General features: G+C 50.8%; 3 protein-coding genes across 5 annotated transcripts in view; 2 read left to right on the forward strand and 1 right to left on the reverse strand.

Annotated features, from left to right (window-relative positions):
* The window catches only part of TTC16 (tetratricopeptide repeat domain 16), a 31392-nt gene extending 19490 nt beyond the window's left edge, over positions 1-11902 (forward strand). The window contains exons 10-13 of one of the 2 annotated variants that reach the window (XM_077306146.1): positions 2747-3020; positions 4012-4160; positions 7292-7421; positions 10409-11902. In XM_077306146.1, the coding sequence (XP_077162261.1) occupies positions 2747-3020; positions 4012-4160; positions 7292-7421; positions 10409-10558 (703 nt within the window). In that variant the 3' untranslated portion in view covers positions 10559-11902. The remainder of the gene's footprint in view (positions 1-2746; positions 3021-4011; positions 4161-7291; positions 7422-10408) is intronic. The other variant, XM_077306148.1, reaches the window with a different exon arrangement.
* Positions 11903-13902: 2000 nt separating this feature from the next.
* Positions 13903-21737, reverse strand: TOR2A (torsin family 2 member A). Of its 2 annotated transcripts, none has more exons than XM_077306152.1 (5): positions 21488-21737; positions 18837-19102; positions 16721-16896; positions 15144-15271; positions 13903-14601 (listed from the first exon to the last, which is right to left on the reverse strand). In XM_077306152.1, exons 1-5 carry the CDS (start codon positions 21639-21641, stop codon positions 14357-14359), a joined length of 969 nt encoding a protein of 322 aa, XP_077162267.1. In that variant the 5' UTR covers positions 21642-21737; the 3' UTR covers positions 13903-14356. The 2 variants fall into 2 exon arrangements, with proteins under 2 accessions (XP_077162267.1, XP_077162266.1); XM_077306151.1 differs by lacking the exon at positions 21488-21737 and adding an exon at positions 21387-21474.
* Positions 21738-21773: 36 nt separating this feature from the next.
* RMI2 (RecQ mediated genome instability 2) lies at positions 21774-23031 on the forward strand. The gene is made up of 2 exons (XM_077306154.1): positions 21774-21924; positions 22316-23031. The coding sequence occupies exon 2, from the start codon at positions 22346-22348 to the stop codon at positions 22763-22765; it is 420 nt and encodes a 139-aa protein (XP_077162269.1). The 5' UTR covers positions 21774-21924; positions 22316-22345; the 3' UTR covers positions 22766-23031.
* The last annotated feature ends 2108 nt before the right edge of the window (positions 23032-25139 follow it).

Here is a 25139-nt window from a genome sequence, read left to right on the forward strand (position 1 = left end):
AGTCACATAATTCTATTCTATAGCATTTATCTCCATCCTGGCTCCGACCTGGTGGAACGAGCTCCCGGAATAGCCGAGGGCCCTGCAGGAGCTCTCTGTGTTCCGCAGGGCCTGTAAGATGGAGCTCGTCCACTGGGTCTCTGGTTGAGGACCCGGGAGATCAGATGGGCCCCTCTAGCCCAGATCATCATTGGCAACAGAATGCCAGCACCCAAAGATTGTCTCTTGAGGTGCAAAGAAGGAGTTGTCTGATTTGGGAGGGAGGAGCATAGGTTTTTTGCCACTGGGATACCATGTTTTAACAGGGGGAGGGATATTAATGGTTTTATGTATTTTAATGTAGGGATTTATATTATGTAACCTGCCACAAGATGGCTTGGCTGATAGCAGCAGGCAATAAATATAATAACAATAACAGACTCAAATTCACAGCAAAAATAAACACACAGTACTAGAACCACACTCAAAGAGTTGTTGTCAATGGTGTTTCATCAGACTGGAGAGAGATGAGTAGCGGGGTACCTCAGGGCTCGCTGCTCGGCCCGGTACTTTTTAACATATTTATTAATGATCTAGATGAGGGGGTGGAGGGACTACTCATCAAGTTTGCAGATGACACCAAATTGGGAGGACTGGCAAATACTCCGGAAGATAGAGACAGAGTTCAATGAGATCTGAACACAATGGAAAAATGGGCAAATGAGAACAAGATTCAATTTAATACAGATAAGTGTAAAGTTCTGCATCTGGGTCAGAAAAATGAAAAGCATGGGGAATATGCTTCTAGGTAACACTGTGAAGGTTGGATACACACTTTTCTTGGATGCTTTAGGACAGCGGTCCGCAAGCTTCCGCTTGCCATGGACCGCTGAGGAGTAGTGGGCGGAGAGGGCGGCCCGGGGGCCCGCGCACGCGGGGCAGCCCCAGTGCAAACGCGCATGCTTGGACTGCCGTGCACACGCGTTTGCGCGGCAGTCCACGCATGCGCGTTTGCGCTGCCGCCATGCCGGCGGCCATGGCTTCCCCTCCCAGCCCCTCCGGGCCGCGAGCAAATCAGCCCCTAAAGCGGCCGATTAACTTGCGGCTCGGCAAGATTCTCTTCCCTCCCCTCCCCTCCCGAAGTGAGAAGCTTGCCGGGCCGTGAGCTAATCTGCTGCTTTGGTGGCCGATTTGCTCGCGGCCTGGCGAGCTTCTCGCTTCGGGGGGGGGAGGGAAGAAGGAGCCGCGGCCCGGCGCTGAGGCCTTCACGGCCTGGTGCCGGGCCGCGGCCCACGGGTTGGGGACCACTGCTTTAGGATGCTTAGGGCTGATCTTGCGTTGAGCAGTGGGTTGGACTAGATGGCCTGTATGGCCCCTTCCAACTCTATGATTCTATGACAATATCCCATAAAACCCCATTAAAACAGCAGAACAGTACACATAGTGTCTCATAAGATGTCAGAAAGCAACCCAACTCTACTGAATCCAGCCAGAATGTAACTTGGCTCTAAGTTATAATTATATTCCTGGGGTGCTTGGCTAGGGTGGGGCAAAAGCTTGCATCAGCTAGATCCCAGTTCCTCAGGTGCATGGAATGGAAACACAATAGAGAGGGCAGGATGCTGTTTCTGTTGGCTGCAGAGGAGAGGACACGGAGTAATAGGTTTAAACTTCAAGTACAACGATATAGGCTAGATATCAGGAAAAAATGTTCACAGTCAGAGTAGTTCAGCAGTGGAATAGGCTGCCTAAGGAGGTGGGGAGCTCCCCCTCACTGGCAGTCTTCAAGCAAAGGCTGGATACACACTTTTCTTGGATGCTTTAGGATGCTTAGGGCTGATCCTGCGTAGAGCAGGGGGTTGGACTAGATGGCCTGTATGGCCCCTTCCAACTCTATGATTCTATGATTCTCTGATAAAATCACAAGGCAAACACATTGCCAGCTGTGGTATGCAATTCACAACCCTGGTGACAAAGATGAAATTCATAATATCTTCTTCCATAATAATAACCCACACTACAACCAAAGTTACTTCTCACATGACAACTATTCATCAGTAGGGCTTTTGGGATTGTAAGTATGTAGTACAATGTATGTAGTACAATGGCAGTAATTTTGCCATTGGCAACACTACAAGTTAATAATCTGAGGTGGGCAAGCTTTGGCTTTCCAGATGTCCATGGACTACAGTTCCCAAAAGCCCCTGCCAAGCTGTAGCTCGCCATATGCCCATGCCTCTATTTCAGTATTTTTCAAATCCTCCAGGCCTTTGATGAATAACTGTCACATATCTATTTAAATATATGTATAACTTGCTTTTCTCCCTAATGGAGACACAAAGCATTGCTCTCCTCTCCTCCATGTTATCCTCACCAGCACCATGTGAGAGAGGGAGAGGCAGAAAGTGACTCGCCAGTGGTTAGCCAGCAGGATTCTGTGAGGAATCAAACCTGGGTCTGTCTGTGGTCTTTATCAGAGGTGGCCAAACTGTGGCTGTCCAGATGTCCATAGACTACAATTCCCATGAGCCCCTGCCATTCCTGGGGGAGGGATATCGGTGAGGAAAATGGGAGGCAGGAGAGGGATTGGTGTCCAGCAGTGGAATCGGCTGCCTCAGGAAGTGATGCATTTCCCCTTACTGGCAATCCTCAAACAGCAGCTGGACAAACAATTTTCAGGAGAGCTTTAGGCTGGGGGCTGGACTGGATGGCCTGAATGGCCCCTTCCAGCTCTAGGATTCCATCTTTTTCTCCTTTCCACTCTCAGGTGTCCCCTTTTGAGGCTGCTTTCCCAAAGGACAAGCAGGCTACAGTTTCTATGGGCTTGTGAGGCGCCATCCTCTCCTTCAGCTTCCCGGTGCATTCTCCCTTTCAGACGGTACCCGGAGGCCGAGGCGTATTTCTCCCAGGCGATTGAGCGCAATCCTCTCGAGGTCCAGCATTACCTGCACCGGTGCAAGACCCGGATGTTTCTGCAGGAGGTGATGGGCGCCAAGGAGGACATCGCCACGGCCCTCCTCCTGAACCCCATGAGTGAGGAGGTACCTGCCAGTACATGCGCTTCTCTCTCCCCCCTCCCCAACAAGGGGGGAGGATGGGGCAAGGGCGGCGGGGGGGGGTCTTATTTTCTGCTTGCAGCAGTGAAGCCTCATCTCTGACCCCCGAGAGGGAGCAACAGGGCCGGGCAAAAGAGCATTCTGAGGAGGGCGGAGAAAGGGCTCAGGAAATGCGCAGCTGATTTGGGATCGATTAGCAAGACATGCTGCTTGGGATGTGCTGCAGCGGTGCAAAAAAAGTTTAAAATACACTTTCATATAAAATCAAAGCTTTCCACATATGGGTATCTCTGGTCCAAATAACATTAATATACACGTGTGAGTGACTTGCTGTGCCCCTATCCCAGCACTATTATAACCAATTCAAATCTTACCTCAGCCACAAACCCAGTAGGCGAGTGCTCTTTATCACCCCCTCCCTGCCTGCCTGCTATGAAGGGATAATACTGGCCCGCCTTACAGGCAGGTTGTTATAAGGTTTCTAAGATAATATATTTGAAACTCTTTGAACCATGAAATGCTGAAGGTTATTCACATTCTCATTTTCCTCACTTGGATGTCCCCCTTGCTTTAGGGCAGGAGTGGCCAGATTGTGGCTCTCCAGATGCCTAGGGGCTCATGGGAATTGTAGTCCATGGGCATTTGGAGATTCACAGTCTGTCCACCCCTACTTTAGGGTATTTTTTCTGTTCTGCGTGTGTTTTGCCCCCTTTAGTGGTCAATTCAATATTACATTGTTTATTTCTGGCATATCTCCCTGCAGGTTTAATCTGCAGGCTTTTCTATGCTGAACATAAAGCATAGTGTCAAATCGACCATTAAAGGGATCAAAACACACACTGAACAAAAAATACCCCAAAGCAACGGGAACACACAAGTGAGGAAAATGGGAATGCAGAAAAGTGCAGTGTTGTGGATTGTCCCTCTTTCCAGGGAAACAACTTTTCTCCTTTTTGATGTTTTACGTTTTCCACAGTGCCACACTCTTGCCAACAGCCTCTTTCTGGGGGAGGACATTCAGACGATCATCCATAGTAAGGTTGCTGAGCTCGCAAAGGCTCTTCTGGACCAAAGGCTGAAAGCCTGTCCCAAGTATGAAGCCGAGGCTGCTCCCGAAAGGCCCGTGTAAGTTTGGCTCACGGTTTGGGGTGGGGGGGGGGAGGACTCTGTCTCCTGCCTCGCTCGCTTCTCTCCAGGAGACTAGAGATAGGGTTACCAGGAGATGGGGCTGCAAACAAGTCACAATCCCCAAAAAGGTTTCTTAAGGTGCTTCATCCATCTTCCATTGCAGGAACCAGGAGCAGCTAATAGGAGGCTACCAAACCTGACAGGTTTCCTTATATGAAATTTTGAAGGGCAAGCATCTGTGCTGCATTCTTGTCTCTTTGCATCCATTTGCATGGCTTCCCAACCAGATTCTACTTACAGACGTAACATTGTCGACTGCTCTCTCCAGTCGGGGGAGTTCCCTGAAGCATTGAGGGAGGCAGTGGTGTGCCCTCTCCTCAAGAAACCCGCATGACCCCGCAAGCTACCGCCCAGTAGCGCATTTAGCGTTCCTGGGTAAGGGGGTGGAAAGGGCTGCGGTGGACCAGCTCCTAGCCTTCCTGGAAGATACTTTGGCACTCGATCCATACCAGTCTGGCTTCCGTCCTGGTCACGGGGTCGAGACGGTGCTGGTCTCCCTGTTGGATGACCTCCATCGCCAGCTTGGCCAAGGCGGCTCTGCTGTGCTAGTTCTTCTAGATCTGTTGGCCGCATTTGACGTGGTCGATCACGAGCTGCTAGCGAGCCGCCTTACCGGTATGGGAATAAGGGGTATGGCGTTACGCTGGATACGCTATGTCCTCCAAAACCGGACTCAGAGTGTAGCAGTGGGAGAGGAGTTATCGGGCCCTTACTGGCTCCCTTGTGGGGTCCCACAGGGCTCGGTGCTCTCCCCCACATTATTTAACATCTTTATGCGCCCTCTGGCTCAACTGATACGGAGTTACGGGCTGGGTTGCCACCAGTACGCTGATGACACTCAGCTCTTTCTCCTCATGGATGGCCACCTGGACTCCCCCCCCAGATCCATTTGCCAGATGTTTGGAAGCCGTAGCTGGATGGCTCAAGCAGAGTCGCCTGAAACTCAACCCCTCCAAGATGGAGGTCCTGTGGCTGGGCCGTAAGGGAGCAGATCAGGAAGCGCATTTACTCTCTCTGGCCGGGACGCAACTTAAGATCGCGTCTCAGGTCAGGAATTTGGGGGTAACCATTGATGCCTCATTAACACTCGAGGCACAGGTCAAACAGGTAGCTGACCAGGCATTTTTCCACCTTCGCCAGGCCTGTCTACTAGCGCCCTATCTGTCCTCTGAACACCTGGCCACAGTGATCCATGCGACGGTCACCTCCAGACTAGATTTCTGTAACTCGCTCTACACTGGCCTGCCTCTGGGCTTGATCTGGAAACTGCAACTAGTCCAAAATGTGGCTGCCAGGGTCCTCATATCTACACCTTGGAGGGCCCGTATCCAGCCAGTCCTGAGGCAGCTGCACTGGTTACCGGTTATATTCCGGATCAGGTTCAAGGTTTTGGTTTTGACCTTCAAGGCCATCCATGGTCTGGGCCCAGCGTATATGAGGGACCGCCTTTTGCCCTATATCCCTCGCAGGGCTTTACACTCTGTGGGGACCAACTTGTTGGTTATCCCCAGCCCCAAGGAAGCCCTCTACCAGGACCTTTTCGGTCCTGGCCCTGACCTGGTGGAACGAGCTCCCGGAAGAGCTGAGGGCCCTGCAGGAATTACCAGGATTCCGCAGGGCCTGTAAGATGGAGCTCTTCCGCCAGGCCTACAGTGAGGCTGGGCGGTGAGGAGGATCTGGCAGTAGTGAGTGAGCACTAGTTCCTCCCCTTCCCTGTAGCTGAGGTGGCAGAGACTCGATGATTAGTATTGCCATCTATTGCTGTTATTGTTGTTATTGTTAATTGGTTATTGTAATTTTATGTGATTGTTATAGATTTTAAGGGAGGGGTTTTTATGTGAGCCGCCTCGAGCCTTCGGGGGGAGGCAGGATATTATTATTATTATTATTAATAATAATAATAATAATTTCCTTGAGTCCCAGAGCACCTTTAAGACCAACAAAGATTTATTCAAGGCATGGGCTTTCGTCTACATGCCCTCTTCCTCCGACTAAATGAACCACCCTCATAACTGTGGAGATATAAGGCCAACACAAATTATGGCAAATTGGCAAACTGTGTCACAATATCCAAATTAGGCCACAGGATGCCACGTGGAAATTCTTTGCTAATACTTTGCTGATTACTAATTTGCCATGCTTTGCTTTGGCCCAACGGGCAGCTGCCTGCCTGGGGTCCCACTCCCCCTGCTGGCCTAAGGCGGTCACTGCACTGCTTCCTGCCCCGCCCTTCCGAAGAAGCCTTCCTGGCTCTCACAACAGAGGGGAGGCAAAGGCCATTGCTCGTGGCAGGTTCTGCTTAGGGCTGCCTGACCTGGGTTGGGAAACACCTGGAGACTTTGGGGGTGGAGCTGGGAGTGGGCGGGATTTAGGGCAGGGAGGGACCTCGCGGGAGGATAATGCTACAGAGTCCCCCCTCCAAAGCAGCCCTTTTCTCCAGGGCAACTGATCTCTGTCACCTGGAGGGGGATTCCTAGGCCTCCCTGGGGAGGAGCATCCCTAGAACGTCTGCTGCTCCTCTGCCACCCTTGTTGCTTCTTGCCCCTGCTGCTGGCCAGCCCCAGGCCTGTCTGGTGTTTCTGGGCATCATGGCGAGCGAGGTAGCTGCTCCCGTGGCATGATCTTGGGCTTTTGCTGTCCTTTCCTTGGCACAGTCTGGAGACCTCTGTCTTCTTGGAGGTAAGTGCAGGGGCAGGAGGTCGGACCCCAGACAACGAGGGATGTTTACATGACCATGAAATGACATAGGCACATTGGGGGTGATGCTCTGGTTTTGGGGCAAAAACTCTGTGGTTGAAGCTAATGGTACCATAGAGTTTTGCCCACAAACCAGTGCATCACCTCCTAATGTGCTTACGTCACTTACAGGTCACACAAGGATGTCGCTGACAGTTCACCCCCCACCAAATGCTTGGAGGGAGCTGTCAGCCCTAAAGTCTGCACAGCTATGGCAACTCAATAAATCTGAAGCCCAACAAGAATCTGACGTTTGCCTCTCCAATGCTGGTCACATTCAGACTCTTCTTCTGCTGTGGCCTTTTGCTCAACTAGCTTCTCTCTCTTTCCAGGTTCCCTCTAGCAGCTGATCAGCCAAAAGACAAATCTGCTCAGAAGGAAAGTCCAGCAGGGAACACTCGCGCATTGGAAGCAAAGAGACTGTATCAGAGGCAACTTGCTTGCTGGAAGAAAGCAAACAGAGTCAGTAATTTCCTCTTGGTCTCGAGGGCAGCAGATGCTTCTGGGCTTAAAACCAATTTAGTCACTAAGTTCTTCTGGGGTTTTCATGGAGACTGCTTTAGAACAGTGACTTCTAAAACATGAGTCTTCTGAAAACAAACCCCAGTTTTCAGACTCAACAAGCCAAATACAGCCACATCCGGCTTCCTTTCTAGGGGGCTCACCACTTCCTCGTTTCCCTTTGTTTGTGTGTCCCTGTTGCCTTAGAGCAGGGGTAGTCAAACTGCGGCCCTCCAGCTGTCCGTGGACTACAATTCCCAGGAGCCCCTGCCAGCATTCGCGAATGCTGGCAGGGGCTCCTGGGAATTGTAGTTCACGGACAGCTGGAGGGCCGCAGTTTGACTACCCCTGCCTTAGAGCATAGTTGGAGTCCAGCAACACTCTTAAAACCAGCAAAGTTCATTTCTGGGTAGAAGCTTTTAAAATCCTGGGTAGAAGCATTCATGTGAATGCACACTTTGTCGGATACATACACACAAAGGCTTATCATTTTATTTTATTTATTTTGAGATTTATATCCTGCCACTCCTAAATTATAATAAAGGTGGTAAGGGTCCTAGGAGGAGTTGGGCCTCACCATTTACTGGCCAATCGGGTCACCTGTATGGGTCCTGGCTGTGTCCTCCACCAGCCTGATTGGCCATCCGCCCAGCAGCCACCCAATCAGCATTTGTGCCCCCCTCCCCATCGTTTCCTCTCATTTCTTTCAGTTCGTTGGAGTCCATCACCTGGCAGCTAACTCCCCCCTCCCTTCAGTGAAGGAGTCTCTGACAGACCCTGACTGAAGGGAGGGAGGCGTTTCCGAGAGCAACGCTGGGGAGTCTGCGGGGGCACGTGTGCTTTCCTTTGGCGGGTTGGCTGACAGAGGCCACAGAAAAGCCCCTTCTCACTTAAAATAATGCTCTGGCCAGCCTCACTGCTGGAGTGAAGAAACAGCCAAGTAATGCTCTGCAGATTTGAGGCCTACCATACAGGGTTGTTGTGCAGATGAACCTGGATGCTGTCGTGGAGGTTCTTTTGCCTCCTGTTTCATCTGCACAACAACCCTCTGTGGTAGGCTCAAGTGTTACAACTCCACAACAAACTCCTGGACTTAAATGTTTCTTCATTATAATCTAGAGATGAACAGCGATCTAGATATGATGGTAGAGCCTTGCAGACTGCAGCTGGGAGGGAGTGGTGCAGGTGTGTCCCTCCTGGGCTAGGGGCTTTGTCCAGCCCTCCCCAGCCACTGCTTGTATTTTGGGGTGCAGACAAACAGACAGACAGACCAGCATTTGTCCTGCAAGTCTGGAAAGTGCAGGAAGATCTAAATAAAGAATATTTACAGCCTGAAACTATAAATAGTGAACAAGTAAGTGGCTGGAGAGACATGGGAACTGAAGTTACTTTTCTCAAGCGTGGCCTGGTAAGTAAAAATCAGTATTTTTTACTGATCTGGGTCCAAGGATGATCTGGGTCCAAGGGACCAAGCCCTATGAAGATAGGTTAAGGGACTTGGGAATGTTCAGCCTGGAGAAAAGGAGGTTGAGAAGGGACATGATAGCCCTCTTTAAGTACCTGAAAGGTTGTCACTTGGAGGAGGGCAGGATGCTATTTCCCTTGGCTGCAGAGGAAAGGACGCACAGTAATGGGTTTAAACTACAAGTAAAATGATATAGGCTAGATATCGGGGGGGAAATTTCACAGTCAGAGTAGTTCAGCAGTGGAATAGGCTGCCTAAGGAGGTGGTGAGCTCCCCCTCACTGGCAGTCTTCAAGCAAAGGTTGAATACACACTTTTCTAGGATGCTTTTAGGATGCTTTGGGCTGATCCTACGTGGAGCAGGGGGTTGGACTAGATGGCCTCTATGGTTCTGTGATTCTTTCTGTGATTCTGTAATGCTTTACAAATGCAGGGAAGGGGAAACTCAGGTTCATATTCACATCTGAATAGTCTTGGCTTGGTCCTAAAGTTTTATATGGCATGTAGCAAGTTATGGGTGTGCCAAAGTGTTTGAATCTGAGCCCCAGGTTCCCATTTCAGAAGCCAGGAGGCCCTCCATAGGAACTGGCCAGCCTCTCTGTGACAGGAGGCTGAACTGGATGGACCACTGGCCTGATCCAGCAGGGCTCTTCTGATGTTCTTAGGGAGGCCTTGACCTCTTTGCTCTGTCGCTGACCTTCCACAGGAACTGGTTGGCCACTGTAGGCAGGATGCTGGACTAATGGACCCCTGGTCTGGATCCAGCAGGACTCTTCTGATGTTCTTATGAAGGCCTTGGCCTCTCTGCCCTTTTGTTGGCCCTTCAGAGGAGCTGGTTGGCCTCTCTGTGAGATAGGATATTGCACTGGATGGACCACTGGTCTGATCAGCAGGGCCTCTTAGGAAGTCCTTGGCTGCCATTCCCTCCAGAGGAATAGTTTGCCTCTGTTGGGCTTAGGATGCTGGCTTCATCCAGCAGGGCTCTCCTGATGTTCTCAGCCTGGGGGTCGGGACCCCTTTGGGGGTCGAACGACCCTTTCACAGGAGTTGTGGCAGGGCAAGCAGCTTGGCCAGGGAGGGCACCATCCACACAACAGCCTTGCAAGGTAAATTGAGATAGAACGTTTGTCTGTCTGGAGCAGCGGAGAAGACCGGGATTGGCCTGGTGGGACAAGAGGCAGAACTGAACTGAGAAACCCCAGAAAAGAACCAATTTCTAAACAATCTTGAACAATGGATCTTCACGCCATGGGTCAGTTTCAATTTAATTTCTGTGAAAGAACACTTGCATCCTTTTATGGTTGGGGTTCACCACTACACAAGGGACTGTACTAAAGGGTCATGGCATTAGGAAGGTTGAGAGCCACTATTCTAAAAACTTGTAAAAATCTGTGACAAAACTTTGCTTGCAGTTTTTAGACAAAACTCAGAGCACATGAGAGAAACTTCTGCAACTCAGAGCACCCCTCTTGTGTGTCTGGCAGGTAAACGAAGAGCTGAAGGAAGCACGAGAGAGGGTCTCTCTGGAATCTCAGAATGCCCGGCTGGACCCGAAGCCACGGCTGCCGGAAAAGGAGTGTCCAGAGGAGCCTGACCACTGGGCCAAGTTCAGCCAACGCGTTAGTCGTTTTTAGTCACAGCAAATGTTGACAAGCCGTAATTTTGCCGGCCTGTTGTTTCCCCAGCTGACTTTCTTTTGTAGATTCACAAAACTGTTCCTGGTACGGAGGTGCCATCCTGTACCCCAAGTCCCAAATGTGCTTCTGTGCCCAAAGGGCCCAGCCAGTCTGAAATGGAGTCGGTCAGCATGCGCTGTAAGCCGGCAGCCGGCAGCCTGCTTGTAGACTTCAGCATCTGGAACTGCTGCTGCTGCCGCTGCTGCTGCAAGCCTCTGCGCTTCAGTGGGCCCGGAAGCCTCTACTGAGGATTGTACTGCCAGTTACCAGTTTTCTTTTGCCCCCCCCCCCCCCTGCTCCAAAGAAAGACCCACGGACTGGCCTGGCCCAGGGGCCAGTCGGAAGAGATCACGCGGCTGCTTTAACAAAAGGCAGGCACTGGCAGTGAGCTGACCCGTCACTTCCTTTCGGAGGACCCCTTTCCATGTGGATCCCGCCAGCCAACAGATGCCACCCTAGTGGTCCTGTGTCTGGCAGAGAAGACTTTTCCCGTAGGTGCAGCCAAGCTGGAATCCTTCTTTCAAGCTGGGATTGTTGGCAGAATTGCAGAAGGCCATCTAGACCAGGGTGGCCAAACCGTGGCTCTCCAGAAGTCCATGGACTGCAATTCCCATGAGCCCTCAGGGACTTCTGGCGAACCACAGTTTGGCCACCCCCGAGATAGACAGTGTCATCAAGCAGCTAGTAATTAGTGAGGAGTTTGAACTGGTCTCCTCTACTGTTATCGCTGTGGAATCCTCGCATCTTGGCCTCAAACTTTGCTCAGTGGGAAACTCACCGTGTTTTCGGATAGGCTGGACTTTCTGTATGGACCCTGTAGCACCTCACCTAGAGTCAATAGGCGTAATCAGACATATTCACTTTACTGCTGCCTTATTCAGAATAGTATTCATAACATGCCAACTGGGAATATCTGACCATGCCTTTTTATTGTGCCCGGATTGCATTTCAAATCCATCCAAGGCTGCACTAGAAATTTGAGCACCACACTAGAATTCAGATGGTCCCACATGGAGTATTTTCCTTCGCTCAGAAGCTATTGCGGGAAGCAGTTTTCTAGAAGGTAACCTGGGGACAGAAGGACGAGCTAAAGGTAATTTGGATTCACTCCTAATATCTCCTAAGCACTGCAGTTTAACCGGCCCTGGAAAGAAGCATGTCCTCACCTTTTAAAATATATATTAAAATAGACTTTTGAACACAGAAAACAATATTCTATTTCAACAGAGCTGACCCACTGAATTTCATGTGCAAATAAAGGGGCTGAAGCTAATAAAGGATCTTCACCCTGTCCAGCAAAAATACTTTCAGTAGGTCTTACAGTACAAGACACCCTCTTCTTCCCTTGTATGCACACAAGGGCCGATTATGCACGGGGTGGAAAGGCTGTGCTGGTGGCGGCAGCACAGAGGGGTTAATCCCCAACTGCACGCAACACCGACACCATCCCAGCCTCAACCCAGCCCTGGCCCGACCCCGTGCCTTGGATAGTGAATGCAGATATGTCTGTGTTTCATTTGATGCTGTGGGCACCTTCCGCGGACCTGCCAGGCCAGCCCTGAGCATAATGGAAGCGGCATGCTGTTCTCCTGCCAGTGTGCGGTGGGGTCCCCATGCCCCCTGTCCCCCCTCCTCCCCCGCTATCACCTCCACAAAGCACATTGGGCTCTCCAAGCCTTGGCATTGTGCGCACGCGACGTCGGGGCAGTCCACGTGCACCGGGGGATTCCATCCCCTGTGCGTTCTCAGCATACGGTGGAGCATGCCACTCCGTCACAAGGACCTGGCAACAGCCCAACACAGCCACTGCCGTGCGTAATTGGTCAAGGAGAGGTCAGTCTGTTCCAGCAGCTTTCATCAAGGGAAAAGATCAAGGACTTTTTCTGCAAACCATTAAATGACATTCGTGTAATGCCACTACCTCTAGATAAGAATTTATCCAAGTTAATCCAATACTTTAAAAGAATAAACAACATTAAAATTGTGCAAAATTGTGGTGTAACCACAGGAATACCGCTGGAAAGCCAAAATCCCGACGAGGAACTGGTAACGCCTGACTTTCGCTTGCGCCTGCTTCCTCAGGGGACCCCGACCAAAAGCTCATTACTGCCCAGAGGCCTCCAGATAACACTTGTGTCCTGATGATGGTTTCGTTGCAGAGGAACAACTCCTGAAACCTGCAAAGGACGGTGGGGGAGATGCAAGATGAGATTCCGTAGGGAAACCAGGAGAAGTGCCAGCGCTTCGGCCCTTGTGCAGGAATAAGCGTTTGGTAGGGGCTCACTGGGGAAGCAGCGGCAAGCAGAAGGCAGGCTCTGCCGGCTCCTCGTTTGGATTTGGGATTTCCAGTGGCATTCCTTTTGCAAAACTGTAATGCTGTGTGTTCTCTTAAACTTTTCTATACTGCAGGAATCCTCACCTAGAAGCGCACAGTGACACTACACTGTGCACCCCATGTGTATCTTTGGTAGCTGTGCACTGCATGCTTGTTTACACAGTGGTCCCAATCTAGTTGCACTGTGGTGCAAGCAAGTCCAATGGCGTACCCAGCCGATTTTCCACCTGGGCAGTCGGGGGCAGAGACCTGCAGCCACCCAAGCTACATGCCCGCCCTGCCACACATGCTGCGTCACCTTCCCCGAGGGCAGCAACAGAAGGGCCAACTCCCTTGGGCGTGAGTCTTGTCGATCCAGAGGAAAGGCTAGCCCACACAGCTATCAATCAGGTGGTGCCCTGCTGCAGGGGGCGCACCGTGACCCCCCTCATGGTCCGTGGCATCTGGATGGGCTGCTGCTGTGCTCTGCCTGCAAGGCTGACTGCTTTGGGCAAGCAGGGTTTGTCTGTGGGCGCTGATGGGCCTGCTGTGCGCATGGAAGGCACATATCAGCAACAGGTCACAGCTTATGTTGCTCCCTCCGCCTCGTCATGGTGCCCAGGGCCATGCCCAGGCTGCCACCCCCTAAATACACCTCTGGTCAAACCTAAGAAGAGCCTGAGCCACATGATCAGCTCTGGAACCCCACACAGTACGGTTTGACCCTTTCTGACTTGCGGGCCCCTCAGGAACATGCATCAGGGGCCCCAAGTCAGAACAGAAGCCCCAGTTCTTTCCGGCGTAGGAAAGGGAACACCCAAGAGATCTTGTTCGGCTTTTCACCCCCAGACGCCGTAAGCACCAGAATCCCAGTCCAGTGACAGACCTCTTCTGAGGCCAAGCCCATCCCCAGTGGCTTGACTTTCACATGGTTAGAGGCAGCTGCCGTTGAAGACCTCCTTGGAGAATGGGGAATATAAACACCGGAGAGTCTTACCCGTATATTCAAAGGCATTTCAAGTCAAGATCCCAAAGTCGACGGCCGACTGTAGCGCATTGATGTCAAAGTGTTTGCTTTAAAAAAATGCCATTTAAAAATGTACAAGAAAGATTTGGGAGTTCAGAAAAAATTAAGTCAGTAGTTCTGCCATAAGGAATTTAAATTTGTCAGGGAGAGAATGACTATAAAATGCTATAAAAGCAGCCGAGGTTCTGTTCCAGGCACCACGGCCACCTCACCGCAGGTCTCAGGGTGGAGTATAAACTCCATAAAGTGCATTTCAGTTTGCTGATCAAGTCAACCTCCAGAAAGCCCCATCCCCGGTCTGGCCACAGACCCCAGAGGCGGTCTTGGAATCCCAAATGGCACCTGTTTCTTCCGAGCCTAGTCTAGCCTCCGCAGGCAGGCAGTTGGATTTCCGAAAGCCGTGGCTTCAGGCAGGTCAGAGGAAGAAGGGGAGACGTGAAGCCACGGTTTTGCAGCCCGTGGACGAGAACACTTTATCCTCTTCCGGAAAGTACGCGACGCTCTCGGCAACTTCTTGGATGACTTCCGGCGGTGCTGGCAGGCCACGGCTGGCAAACTCATGGGCCACGCACTGCTTTACGTGGTGCTTCTTCAGGGGCAGGAAAGGCACCAGGAGGTCAATGAGGTGCTGTTCGATTATTCCAGATTTCCAGAATCCATCTGCGAGGGAGGCAAAGAAGAGAGAGACAGTCTTCATCGGAAGAGATACCCGTATGCTGAACGAGAACCCAGAGGTGGTGGTGTCACAGCCCGTGTATCCAAACTAGGTAGATGAGTGATTTAACGTGCAGCATTGGGAGGGGATGCAGAAGCCCTTCCCTGTTTCCCCCTGGCAAGGCTCTAGTAATAATAACACAATTTTATTTCTAACCCTCCCTTCCCCAAAGGCTCAGGGTGGGTAACAACATATATAAAAACAATAGTAAAATAACAGCAATTGACATTTTAAAACATCAGATATCCACATTAGTTAAAGCTGCCTCTGATTCCCCAATAGGAGCAGTCATGAGGTCAAATGGTGAAGGTTTAGCTGATGTTTCGGGCAGGGAGGCCAGGATTTCAGGAATATTTCTGGCCTCGACAATAAGCCTGAGGCTGTTTTCCAGGCCCTGCAGAACTGTCCCTCTTAGATCAGGGTCGGGGGAAACAAGGGGCTTCAGGGATGCCAGCACTTCCTTCCCTCTCTCCAGCAATAAACTCACTTTGGGGGGTTTCAAAAACGGCTTTCAGAATTGACGCTTCTAGATCCTGAAGGACGATCTCCTCTCGGTCCTTGTTGTTCCGCCAGAAGTTCACCGTCATTTGGTTAATCTGCTCCCCTCCAGCATTGCTACCCAAGAACAAAGTAGGGTGTTAGGAAAAAGACATCCTGCAAGCTTCATGCACGTCCCGTTTGCAGGAGTTGGGCCTCTGCCCTAAAAGGGCACAGAAGCATTTGCTGCGACACCAAAAAGAGGACTTAAAGTTGGGCAATTTCAAGCCGGGGAAATTTCTACTTGGAACGACAAACTCACCTGAAGCTCCTTCACCAAAACAAGTTTGAGCATTTGGTTTAGGACTATCAGGAAGACTGCTGGTGGAGTTCTGGATTATCATCATCATCATCAACATTTATAGTCCACCTTCCTCCTGGGACTCAAGGCGGAACACGTAACAATATACCCCCATAAATTAAAAACAACAACAACCAATTCCTTAAAACTAGAGTTAAAAACATCACAAACATCAAGATGGCTAAAACCCCTTCTACCTTCGCACAGTCATCAGAAGGGGGTTCCCTTGATAACCATTAAAGGCCTTGCATGGCCTGGGCCCTGCATGCCTACGGGACCACCTCCCCCAGTCTGTCCCCTGGGAAACATTACGAGCTGCAAAGACTCATCTGCTGGGGATCTCTGGCCCCAGAGAAATCCTGCTGGCCTTGATCAGAGCCAGGGCTTTCTTGGCCCTGGTCCCTGCCTGGTAGACTGAGCTGCAGGCCGAGAGCCAGGCCTTGACAGGGCCTGTAAAACAGTGCTCCTTCCACCAGGTTCACGGCTGAGGCCAGGATAAACGGAGGAAAAGCTCTGGGCCTCCCCCCCAGGTTATGCCAGCTACTCCCTGGACTTCAGGAGACTCTCCCACTGCAGCCCCTGAATGGTTTCTCAGCAGAATGGCCAGTGAAGTTATGGTGGAAACAGTAAATGCATTAGTTTGTGAACTGTGATGTTTTTAAAGATGTTTTAAGCTTCAGTGAGCCTGCTTGTGGGGATGGTTGGCCTATTAATTTTTTTATAAAGGAGTAATATACCAGCTTGGTGTAGTGGTCAAGTTGCAGCTTCTGATCTGGTGAGCCGGGGTTGATTCCCCGCTCCTCCTCCACATGCAGCCATCTTGGGCTAGTCACAGCACAGATAAAGTTGTTCTGACTGAGCAGTAATCTCAGAGCTCTCTCAGCCTCCCCTCCCTCACAGGGTGTCTGTTGTGGGGAGAGGAAAGGGAAGGCAATTGGAAGCCCCTTTGAGACTCCTTTGGTAGAGAAAAGCGGCATATAAGAACCAACTCTTCTTCTTCTTCAGTAATCTCAGGGCTCTCTCAGCCTCTCCTCCCTCACAGGGTGTCTGCCGTGGAGAGAGGAAAGGGAAGGGGACTGGAAGCCACTTTGAGCCTCCTTTGGGTAGAGAAAGGCAGAATGAAAGAACCAGCTCTCCACCATAAGAATCATGCCCTCAGTCAGCAAACGATTCCACATGAGAGAATTACCCACAAATCTCTTCTGTCCTCCTTAATCTGCTTGTACCTGATAAATATGAATATCGCTTTCCTGTAGTTGGTTCCATACACAACCCAGGAGGGTCCCAGAAATGGAATAATCACATCGATCAAGCCCGGGTGCATCTTGTCCATCTCATCAAAGAGAAAGAGCGACCGGCCACAGCGGGTCAAATTGCCATGGATCCAAGTCCTCAGGTCCTTCTGGGGAGAAAACCACAACACAGAAAACGTAAAACAGGGAGTCTTTCTGGGTTTTTTTAAATAGTTTTTTTAGGTGTCCACTCCAGACCTGATGATTTGTTCATTTTTAATTTTCAAATACAAATGCTTCACAAACAGGGGTGGTATCCTGACCCAGAAGCCCGGCTAATCTTTATTCTGCCCACCCTCTCTCTGGCGACTCAGGTGGGTTACAACAAAACGAAATACACAAATAGGATAGAATACAATACAACATTTCATTCAATTTGTTAAGTAAAAGAATTAAACTCTTACAAACTATTGCCCAACTGTCTCTCTCCCACAAGAAGGGGCGGGGGGGGGGGGTCTTAGGGCCCTTCAGCAAGGGTATATTTCCTTTGATTTGGTGGATTTCTGGCAGGGAGACCAGGGCTTCCAGACATTATTTCAGCCTCCGCCCTAGGCCCAGCTGAACAGCTCTGTTTACAAGCCCTGGCAGGGCCTCGTGGTAATTGTAGTTGGACACGTGGAGGACCACAGTTTGACCACCCTTGCAGTAAGGAGAATGTTCCACCCCAGCCGGGCCCTGGCCCAGTTTGATCTCCTTGGGACTGGGGATCCTGCGTGGATTTTGGTCTGCAGAGCTTGAAGCTCCTTGGTGGGCATCCCAATGTTAGTATACAGCCTGGGAAAACAATACACACAGCATTGTCAGAAGAAGTACAGAGATTCTGAAGGTTACAGTGAGACTAACTCAAGCACCCAAGTTCTTTAAGCCTATGAGTGGCAGGGTAGTATCTGGGAGACCCAGGTTCAAATCCCGACTCATGTGTTGAAGCTCAAGGGGCCAATCACACGCTCAGCTTAACCTACCCCACAAGATCGATTCAAGTGGGCAGCCGTGTTGGTCTGAAGCAGCACAGCAAAACAAAATCAGAGTCCAGAGGCACCTTGAAGACCAACAAAAATTCTTCCTCAGACTGCTTGCACTCGAAAGCTCACACCTTCAATAAATCTTTGTTGGTCTTAAAGGTGCCACTGGACTCTGATTTTGTTCTGTTGTGCTACCTCACAAAGTTACCGTGAAGATAAAATGGAGGAGAGGATAACAGTGTCAGCTGCTCTGGCTAAAGGTGGGGCATTAAAAAAAGAAAAGAAACAATTAGATATGTGAAATTTAATGTTAGAATCGGCAGATAAGTATTTTGGCTATATGATTTATGAGAAAAGGCAGAATATCTTAAGTTTATATCTGAATTTTAACAAATTAAAAGGTAAAGGTATCTCCTGTGCAAGCACCGGGTCATGTCTGACCCTTGGGGTGACGCCCTCTAGTGTTTTCATGGCAGACTCAATACGGGGTGGTTTGCCAGTGCCTTCCCCAGTCATTACCGTTTACCCCCCAGCAGCAAGCTGGGTCCTCATTTTACCGGCCTCGGAAGGATGGAAGGCTGAGTCAACCTTGAGCCGGCTGCTGGGATCGAACTCCCAGCCTCATGGGCAGAGCTTTCAGACTGCATGTCTGCTGCCTTACCACTCTGCGCCACAAGAGGCTCTCTTTTGACAAATTACAACTCTGTTAAACCGCAGAATTTAAATAACTTTGTTTTTTTAATTTGGATTTATGATGTATAAGAAAAGACAGAATATGTTAGATTTTTATTAGAATCTACAGTTAACGAATTGTGATTAAGTGATAAGAAGAACGGACGCATGGGGAGAATGTCACCATCAGGACTATAATGCTGTACTTCCTTTCTTTAAAAAAAAATCACAACCTCCCCAGTTTCTATAGTATTATTTATATGGGTCAATTGACTGAATAAACTGTCTGTCTGTCAACCCTTCCCCCCCCCCCAAAGAGAAGGGGGACACATGAATACATGATTGTAAGAGGCCTAATCTGAAGCAGCAGCAGAAGGGAAAGTTTGCTGTTCTGTGCAGAGGGACAGTCACCTTACCTTATACTGCTCAAGATGGTCAGCGTGGGGGAAGTGAACCTCCGGGGAGAAGCGGTGGACGTACGGGCTGAGATGCCCCGCGTGGAAGAGGTAGCGGACCAGGAGAGAGCTCACGTACGTTTTGCCTGTGCCGGTCCAGCCATGGAACGACATCACCAGAGGCTTTGCGGGCGCATGGTTTTGCACAAACTCCTTCACCCCTCTCACGACGAGCTGCCTTACCAAGTGCTGGCCAACCAGGTTGAGAGCTAAATCACACTCCAGACCTGAAAGGGGTTGGGATCAAGACCATGAAGGGCTGGAGAAAACTGTTTTAAAACACGGATACGAATAATAACGACCACAAACAATTCTTGGCACAGATCTGCAGCGCTGCAGTCATGCAAGGTAGGCCAGTGTGCTCTCCATCTTTCCAGCCCTCTCTCAGGGTACCAAGGCTGGCCCACGCCTGCCATGAGGAGCTGTTCACACAGCTCCACGGTGTGGAGGGACGCCATGCCAGCCAGAGCCCACACACAGATGCAGAGCTCTGCGCCCGCATGTGGGCACTGGCTGGCGCCTCCCCTCCGCTGGCCACCTCGGGCTTCCGTGATCGCCAGTGTGCTGCAGCACGCAACCCTACAACCCCCTTGGGGTCACCACTCCCGCGCCACCACGGCAGTGGCCTCGGCGACCCAAAGGGGGTCGCACCATCAGGTAGGTTGAGAACCACTGTCCTACTCAATGCAAGATCAGCCCAAACCATCCATCGGAACCTCCCAATCAAATGGCTAAGGGAAGTATCACTCCCCATCTAGATCCAAATTTGTGGCAGGGCAGGAACTTTCCCCTATTCCAAAACTTGTCAGTCTTTAAAGTTCTCCTGGACTGACAGGGTTCCCTGTCTTGATCTATTTATACCCAAACTGCCTTGCCAGTCAACCCCATCTCCCCACCCCATCAAGAGGTGCACCTTAAAGCCCCTCTCCTTCCCTCTCCTGGAGGACGGTCCGCTTCTGCCTGTGCCAGTCAAGAAGTCCTGAAGCATCCGCCCCCCACTCCCAATTTCCCCTGAATTCCGTTACAAACCTTTCTCCTTTCCCCAAATCCAACCCCTTCTCCTCCACGAGTATTTCCTCTCTAGCTCCCTGCTCTCTCAACCCACTCCTGCTGAAGCCATCAGACATACCAGATTGCTCCCCTCCCTTCTTTCCCAAAATTGCACTGCCTCGCCTTTCCAAAATCCCCTCCTCTTACAATTGGAGGAGCATGGAGATCTTCCAGAATTACAACTGATCTCCAGAATACAGTGATCAGTCCTTCGGGAGAAAAGTGGCTGTTCGGGAGGGCAGATTCTGTAGTATTATGCTGAGTTTGCCAACCTCCAGCTGGGTCCCAGAGACCTGGTATTGCAACTGATCTGCAGACGACAGAGGCCAGTTCCCCTGGAGAAATGGCATCTGGTGCAAAATGCAGCCCACACCCAGCCAGTGCTGGGGCAGCTGCACTGGCTGCCAGTTCTGGCCCGGATCAGGTTCAAGGTTTGGGTTCTGACCTTTAAGGCCCTTCGTGGTCTGGGACCCACATATCTGAGGGACCGCCTGTCACCTTATCTCCCCCCCCCCACCTGGCTTTGCACTCTGCAGGTACTAATTTGTTGGAAATTCCCCGCCCCAGGGAAGCACACCTGGCCTTCTTGGTCCTGGCCCCGACCTGGTGGAATGAGCTCCCACAGGAGCTGCGGGAGCTTTTGGGATTCTGCAGGCCCTGCAAAACGGAGCTCTTCCGCCAGGTCTGTGGTTGAGGCCGGTGCAGCTAGGAAGATCTGCGTGGCCCCCCCTCCCGGTTTCCATCTGCGCCCCTCTCCCCCCCCCCCAGGATATGTTTTATTGTGTCTGGGGTTTTAATGGTTTTTTTATGGGGATTTTATTCAGACACATGTAACCTACCACAAGCCATTTGGGAGTGGTGGGTAATAAATTGAACTAATAATAGTAGAAAACTATTGCTTGCTTCCTTCCTTCCTTCCTTTATTTACTTATTTATTTATATTTTTATGCCGCCCTTCCATACGGCTCTGGGGAAGAGACTCTGGTCTCTTCCCCAAAATCCACCCTCCACAAGTTCTGGACCCAAATTCCCAGGTGTTCCCCACCGCAAAGTTGGGAACTTGACATTACACCCTGTGGAGGGTCCCATCCCTTCCCTCCTCAGGCTTGCCCCATTAATCTCCAGAAATTTCCCAACCTGGAGTTGGCAAGGGTTCCCTCCCTCCCTTCCTTTTCTCTGCTCAGCCACCACCCCTAATTCTCCAGGCATTTCCTGGAGATACTTCCAGGAGGCACTGAGAGCCAGCATGGTGTTGTGGCTCCGCCTCCTTGGGCCAATCACAGTTCTCTCAGAGCTCTCAACCCTACCTTACTGTTGTGGGGAGAGGAAGGAAAGGCATTTGTCAGCTGCTTTGCGACATGAGAGACCTGCTGGGTGACCTTGGGCCAGTCACAGCTCTCTCTCAGCTGAGTGACAGTTCTCTTAGGGATTTTCTCTCAGAGCTCTCTCGGCTCCACCTACCCTGCAGGGTGCCTGCTGTGGGGACAGCAAGGGAAGGCGATTGTCGGGTGCCTTGTGCAGGATGTAAGAACCAGCTCTTCTCCTCCCCCCCCCCCGCTCACCGGGCAGGTCCGGCCGGAAGTCGCACTCGCAGGAGGCCGAGAGGCTGCAGTGCCAGGAGATGCCCTCCCAGGGGGCGCCCGAGCGCCCCGGCCCCGGCAGAGGCAGCAGCAGCAGCAGCAGCAGCAGCGCCGCGAGGCCCCCGCCCCTCCCCATCGCGCGCGCCCCAGAGACGCAGGGGGGGGAGGGAGGCGGCGGATTCCCCCTGCCCGGCCGGCCACGCGAGCTCCCAGAATGCACCGCGGGGGGCGGGCGAGCGCGACAGGCTCCTCCAGCCGGGCGGTTTCCCGCGCTCGCTCGCCGGCCCCGCCCAGAGCCGTCACGAAGGGGCGTGGTCCGCCCGCGGGTGGGCGTGGCCAAGGGGCGTGGCCTGGCGGTTTACCTTTTCGCGGGAAGGCGACGCTGGGGAGGAAGAAGGAAGAAGCGGACCGCGGAGGAGGTTCCGGAGGGGGGGGAGGGGGGCCCCGTGGCGGGGGGGGGGTCCGTGGCCCGGCAGGCGCTCATGGGCATTGTAGTCCAGGAGTTTGGCTCCCTGGTGCGAGCCAGCCATAGCAGTTGGCCGATATCTTAAGTCAGGGCTAGTCAAACTGCGGCCCTCCAGAGGTCCGTGGACTACAATTCCCAGGAGCCCCTGCCAGCATTCGCTGGCAGGGCTTATGGGAATTGTAGTCCATGGACTTCTGCAGGGCCGCAGTTTGACTAGCCCTGACTTAAGTGAATGGTGGAGGACAGGAAGGCCTGGGGGATCATTGTCCATGGGGTCGAGATGGGTCGGACACGACTTCGCACCTGACAACAACAACATATCTTAAGTTCCTGCTTCTTTATAGGTGAAAACAGGCAGGAGGAGGAGTGTTGTGATGTCCGGCGATCCTCTCCCGTTGCCGTCTCCACCGGTGAAGGTTTTGGCTGCACAGCTGGCGCGGTGCTCCCGGGTTCCCGGTGGCCAGTGGGTGTTGGCTCGTGAGGAGCATGGACGTCCCCCTTTGGCGGTTCCTCTGGTGTGGATGCAGGGCACGGTGCTCACCGTGGACCAGGACGGCTCGACTGTGCATGTGCAAGATGAAAGTGGCTCTTTCACCGTTCAGGGAGCAGATAAGGTCCCCAAAGGGCGGCCTTGCCTCAGTGCCGGGAAGTACGTGATGGTGATGGGGCAGGTTCTGTCTTGCAGCCCGGAGCCCACCCTTCGAGCTGTGAAGATTACCGCTCTTATGGACAGTGTCTTGCACAGGAACATGTGGGGGCTGGAAGTGGAGGATTTGCACAGAAATCTCCCTTAGTGAGAGAGTCTGCCTTCCTTGGAATGCTTGTTTTTGGAAGAACATAAAGCCTTGAAGAGCCCTTTGATCCTGCCTTTGTAATGAATTTTACAGTTTAACTTCAGAGAACTTGAGTCACCTGGAAAAATTTACTGAGTTTTCTGCAGGAGCTGAGAGCAGTGGGAACCAAAACATAGTGACTGTTTCCAGATAAGTCATTCCAGATAAAGGAGCATCAGGTTCATACAAGAAAAGAAGCACATTAAAAAACATTGCTTTGAGCATAACTTTGTGCTTTCTTCAGCCTGTACTTTCTTTATATTGTAAAGGATTACACTGATGTTGCATTTGGAGGTTTTGCTACCAGTCCACTCTTCATAGTGATGCAACAAGCTTAGATTGAACAGAATACTGTTCCTTTTTAATTTTTTTGAATAGCTATAATCAAACTTCCCCTCATACCCATATGAAAGGCAAGCTATTGCTTGCATTCACTGCTGGCCAGGCTGCATTAGCAACAGCCCCTTAGCAGGTCTATAGACTGTGGTAGTGGCAGGCAGTTTCCAGGGGGCCCAGGATGGCCAGCTTCCAAAACCAACTTAGGCTTCCAAGAGTCATCCCTCACCATGGTTCCCCTCCAGTGCTGCTTCCCGTGAGGCTGGTGGGATGGGGTCAAACAATGAGGTGGATTATTTGCATGTGGACAATACATCTGGCAGCACTGCAGCAAATAGAAAACACCCTGTGGGGAGAAAGGAGCGTAAGGGCAACTAGAGGAAGCTAGGGCTGCTCCAGAGCCACATATCTGCGCCATGGGTCAAAGAGGATGGATGGCCATCCCCAGGTATATTCCTGACAATTCCTTGGCAGCACCATTTTAGGAAATGGGATGATTCTCCACCTGTTCTGAGTGGCCATAAGGTGAGGCTGGATCTTAGTGGGACAGAAATGGTTACTGGATATTTTTTGCCTTGGACAGACAACTGAAAATGCCAGCAAGAGCACCACCAACAAGAACACCATCCAGATCTGTCTGTTAAAAACAACAACAGCAAGCCTTTAATAGCATATAAAAGTACAATATAAGCAGGGAAAGTGAAAAAAGATCCACTGCTAGTGAAAACAAAGGCAAAGATCATGCTTTAGGGTACGACATAATACATTCACGATTTCTCATGGCAAGGTATAAAAACTTTGCAACTGATTCAATTATATCAGGGTTCTGAGATGTCAAAAGAAACTGAGTCTTACGTTCATCCAAATACAGTTCTCTTTTACACAGCAGTGAGTTAAGAAATTTAGCTCGGATCAAAGAATAAAATGGACAATGGAAGAAAATGTGTGTAATTGATTCTATACAGCATTGTCCACATGGGCACAACCTAGCTGAATACAAAATCTGTTGAAATCTCCCATATAGAACAGCAGAAGGTAGAGCATTAGTTCTAGCTAGCATGAATGCTCTACGCTGTTGTGGGATGATTAGATGGTAGAAGTACGCAGCTAGGGGCTGAGAGCTTGGTGAGATCCCCAAGCTCAATGGGGAACAAACATTTCTAGCTTTACTGCTAAGTTCCTGCAGTTCTATGTCCAACCGTCTGCGTTTAATTGAATTAAATGCAGTCTTTTCAGATATCAGATACAAGGAGTCTAAAGAGATTCCTATAGATTTAATTTTTCCCTCAATGTGTCTTAACCAAGTAGATGACTCATGTTCAGATAGCATAAGGGAAATTAGACTATTGGGGTCAGATCTAAAATGAATGCAAAGCCAGAACTTGATTGTTAACAACCTGCTCTGGTTTCCAATAGTCTTTGGCTGGTTTCGAGACATAGGACTGCGTAAGAGACACAGTTCGGGGTCCCAAGGATTTTATGAAGGAAGACAGATTGGAGACTTTCGACTGCTTGGTTAAAAGCGTTGATCCAAATAGGGATGCCATAGAACAGTTGGGCACTTAGTTTCCCATTGAATACTTTGAGGGCTGCTGGCACGTACTGGTTTCCACTGGTGTAGAAGAAACATGTGATTGCCAGGGCACTAGTTTTTGCAGATGTGATTGCATATCTCCTCTGTGTAGCCCAATTTGCATTATGGTGAAAAAATATCCCCAAGTACTTGAAGCTTTTAACTTGTTCAATGTTGTTACCTCCTACATTCCATTTAAGAGGCTTCAGAGGCTTTCCAAAATCCACAATTTTTGACTTCTCAAAGTTCAGAGCAAGTTTGTTTACTTCACAGAAGTCCAGGAACTGAACCAGTAAGCGTTTTAAGCCAATTTGTGAATGGGACAGCACTACCGCATCATCTGCGTATAAAAGCAGTGGGATGTGAAGGGAACCAATTTTGGGGCTATGGCCAGAATTGGGGGATAGGGATGGAGCAAGGTCATTT

The sequence above is a fragment of the Paroedura picta genome, chromosome 12, assembly GCF_049243985.1.
Source record: "Paroedura picta isolate Pp20150507F chromosome 12, Ppicta_v3.0, whole genome shotgun sequence".
Taxonomy (NCBI): domain Eukaryota; kingdom Metazoa; phylum Chordata; class Lepidosauria; order Squamata; family Gekkonidae; genus Paroedura; species Paroedura picta.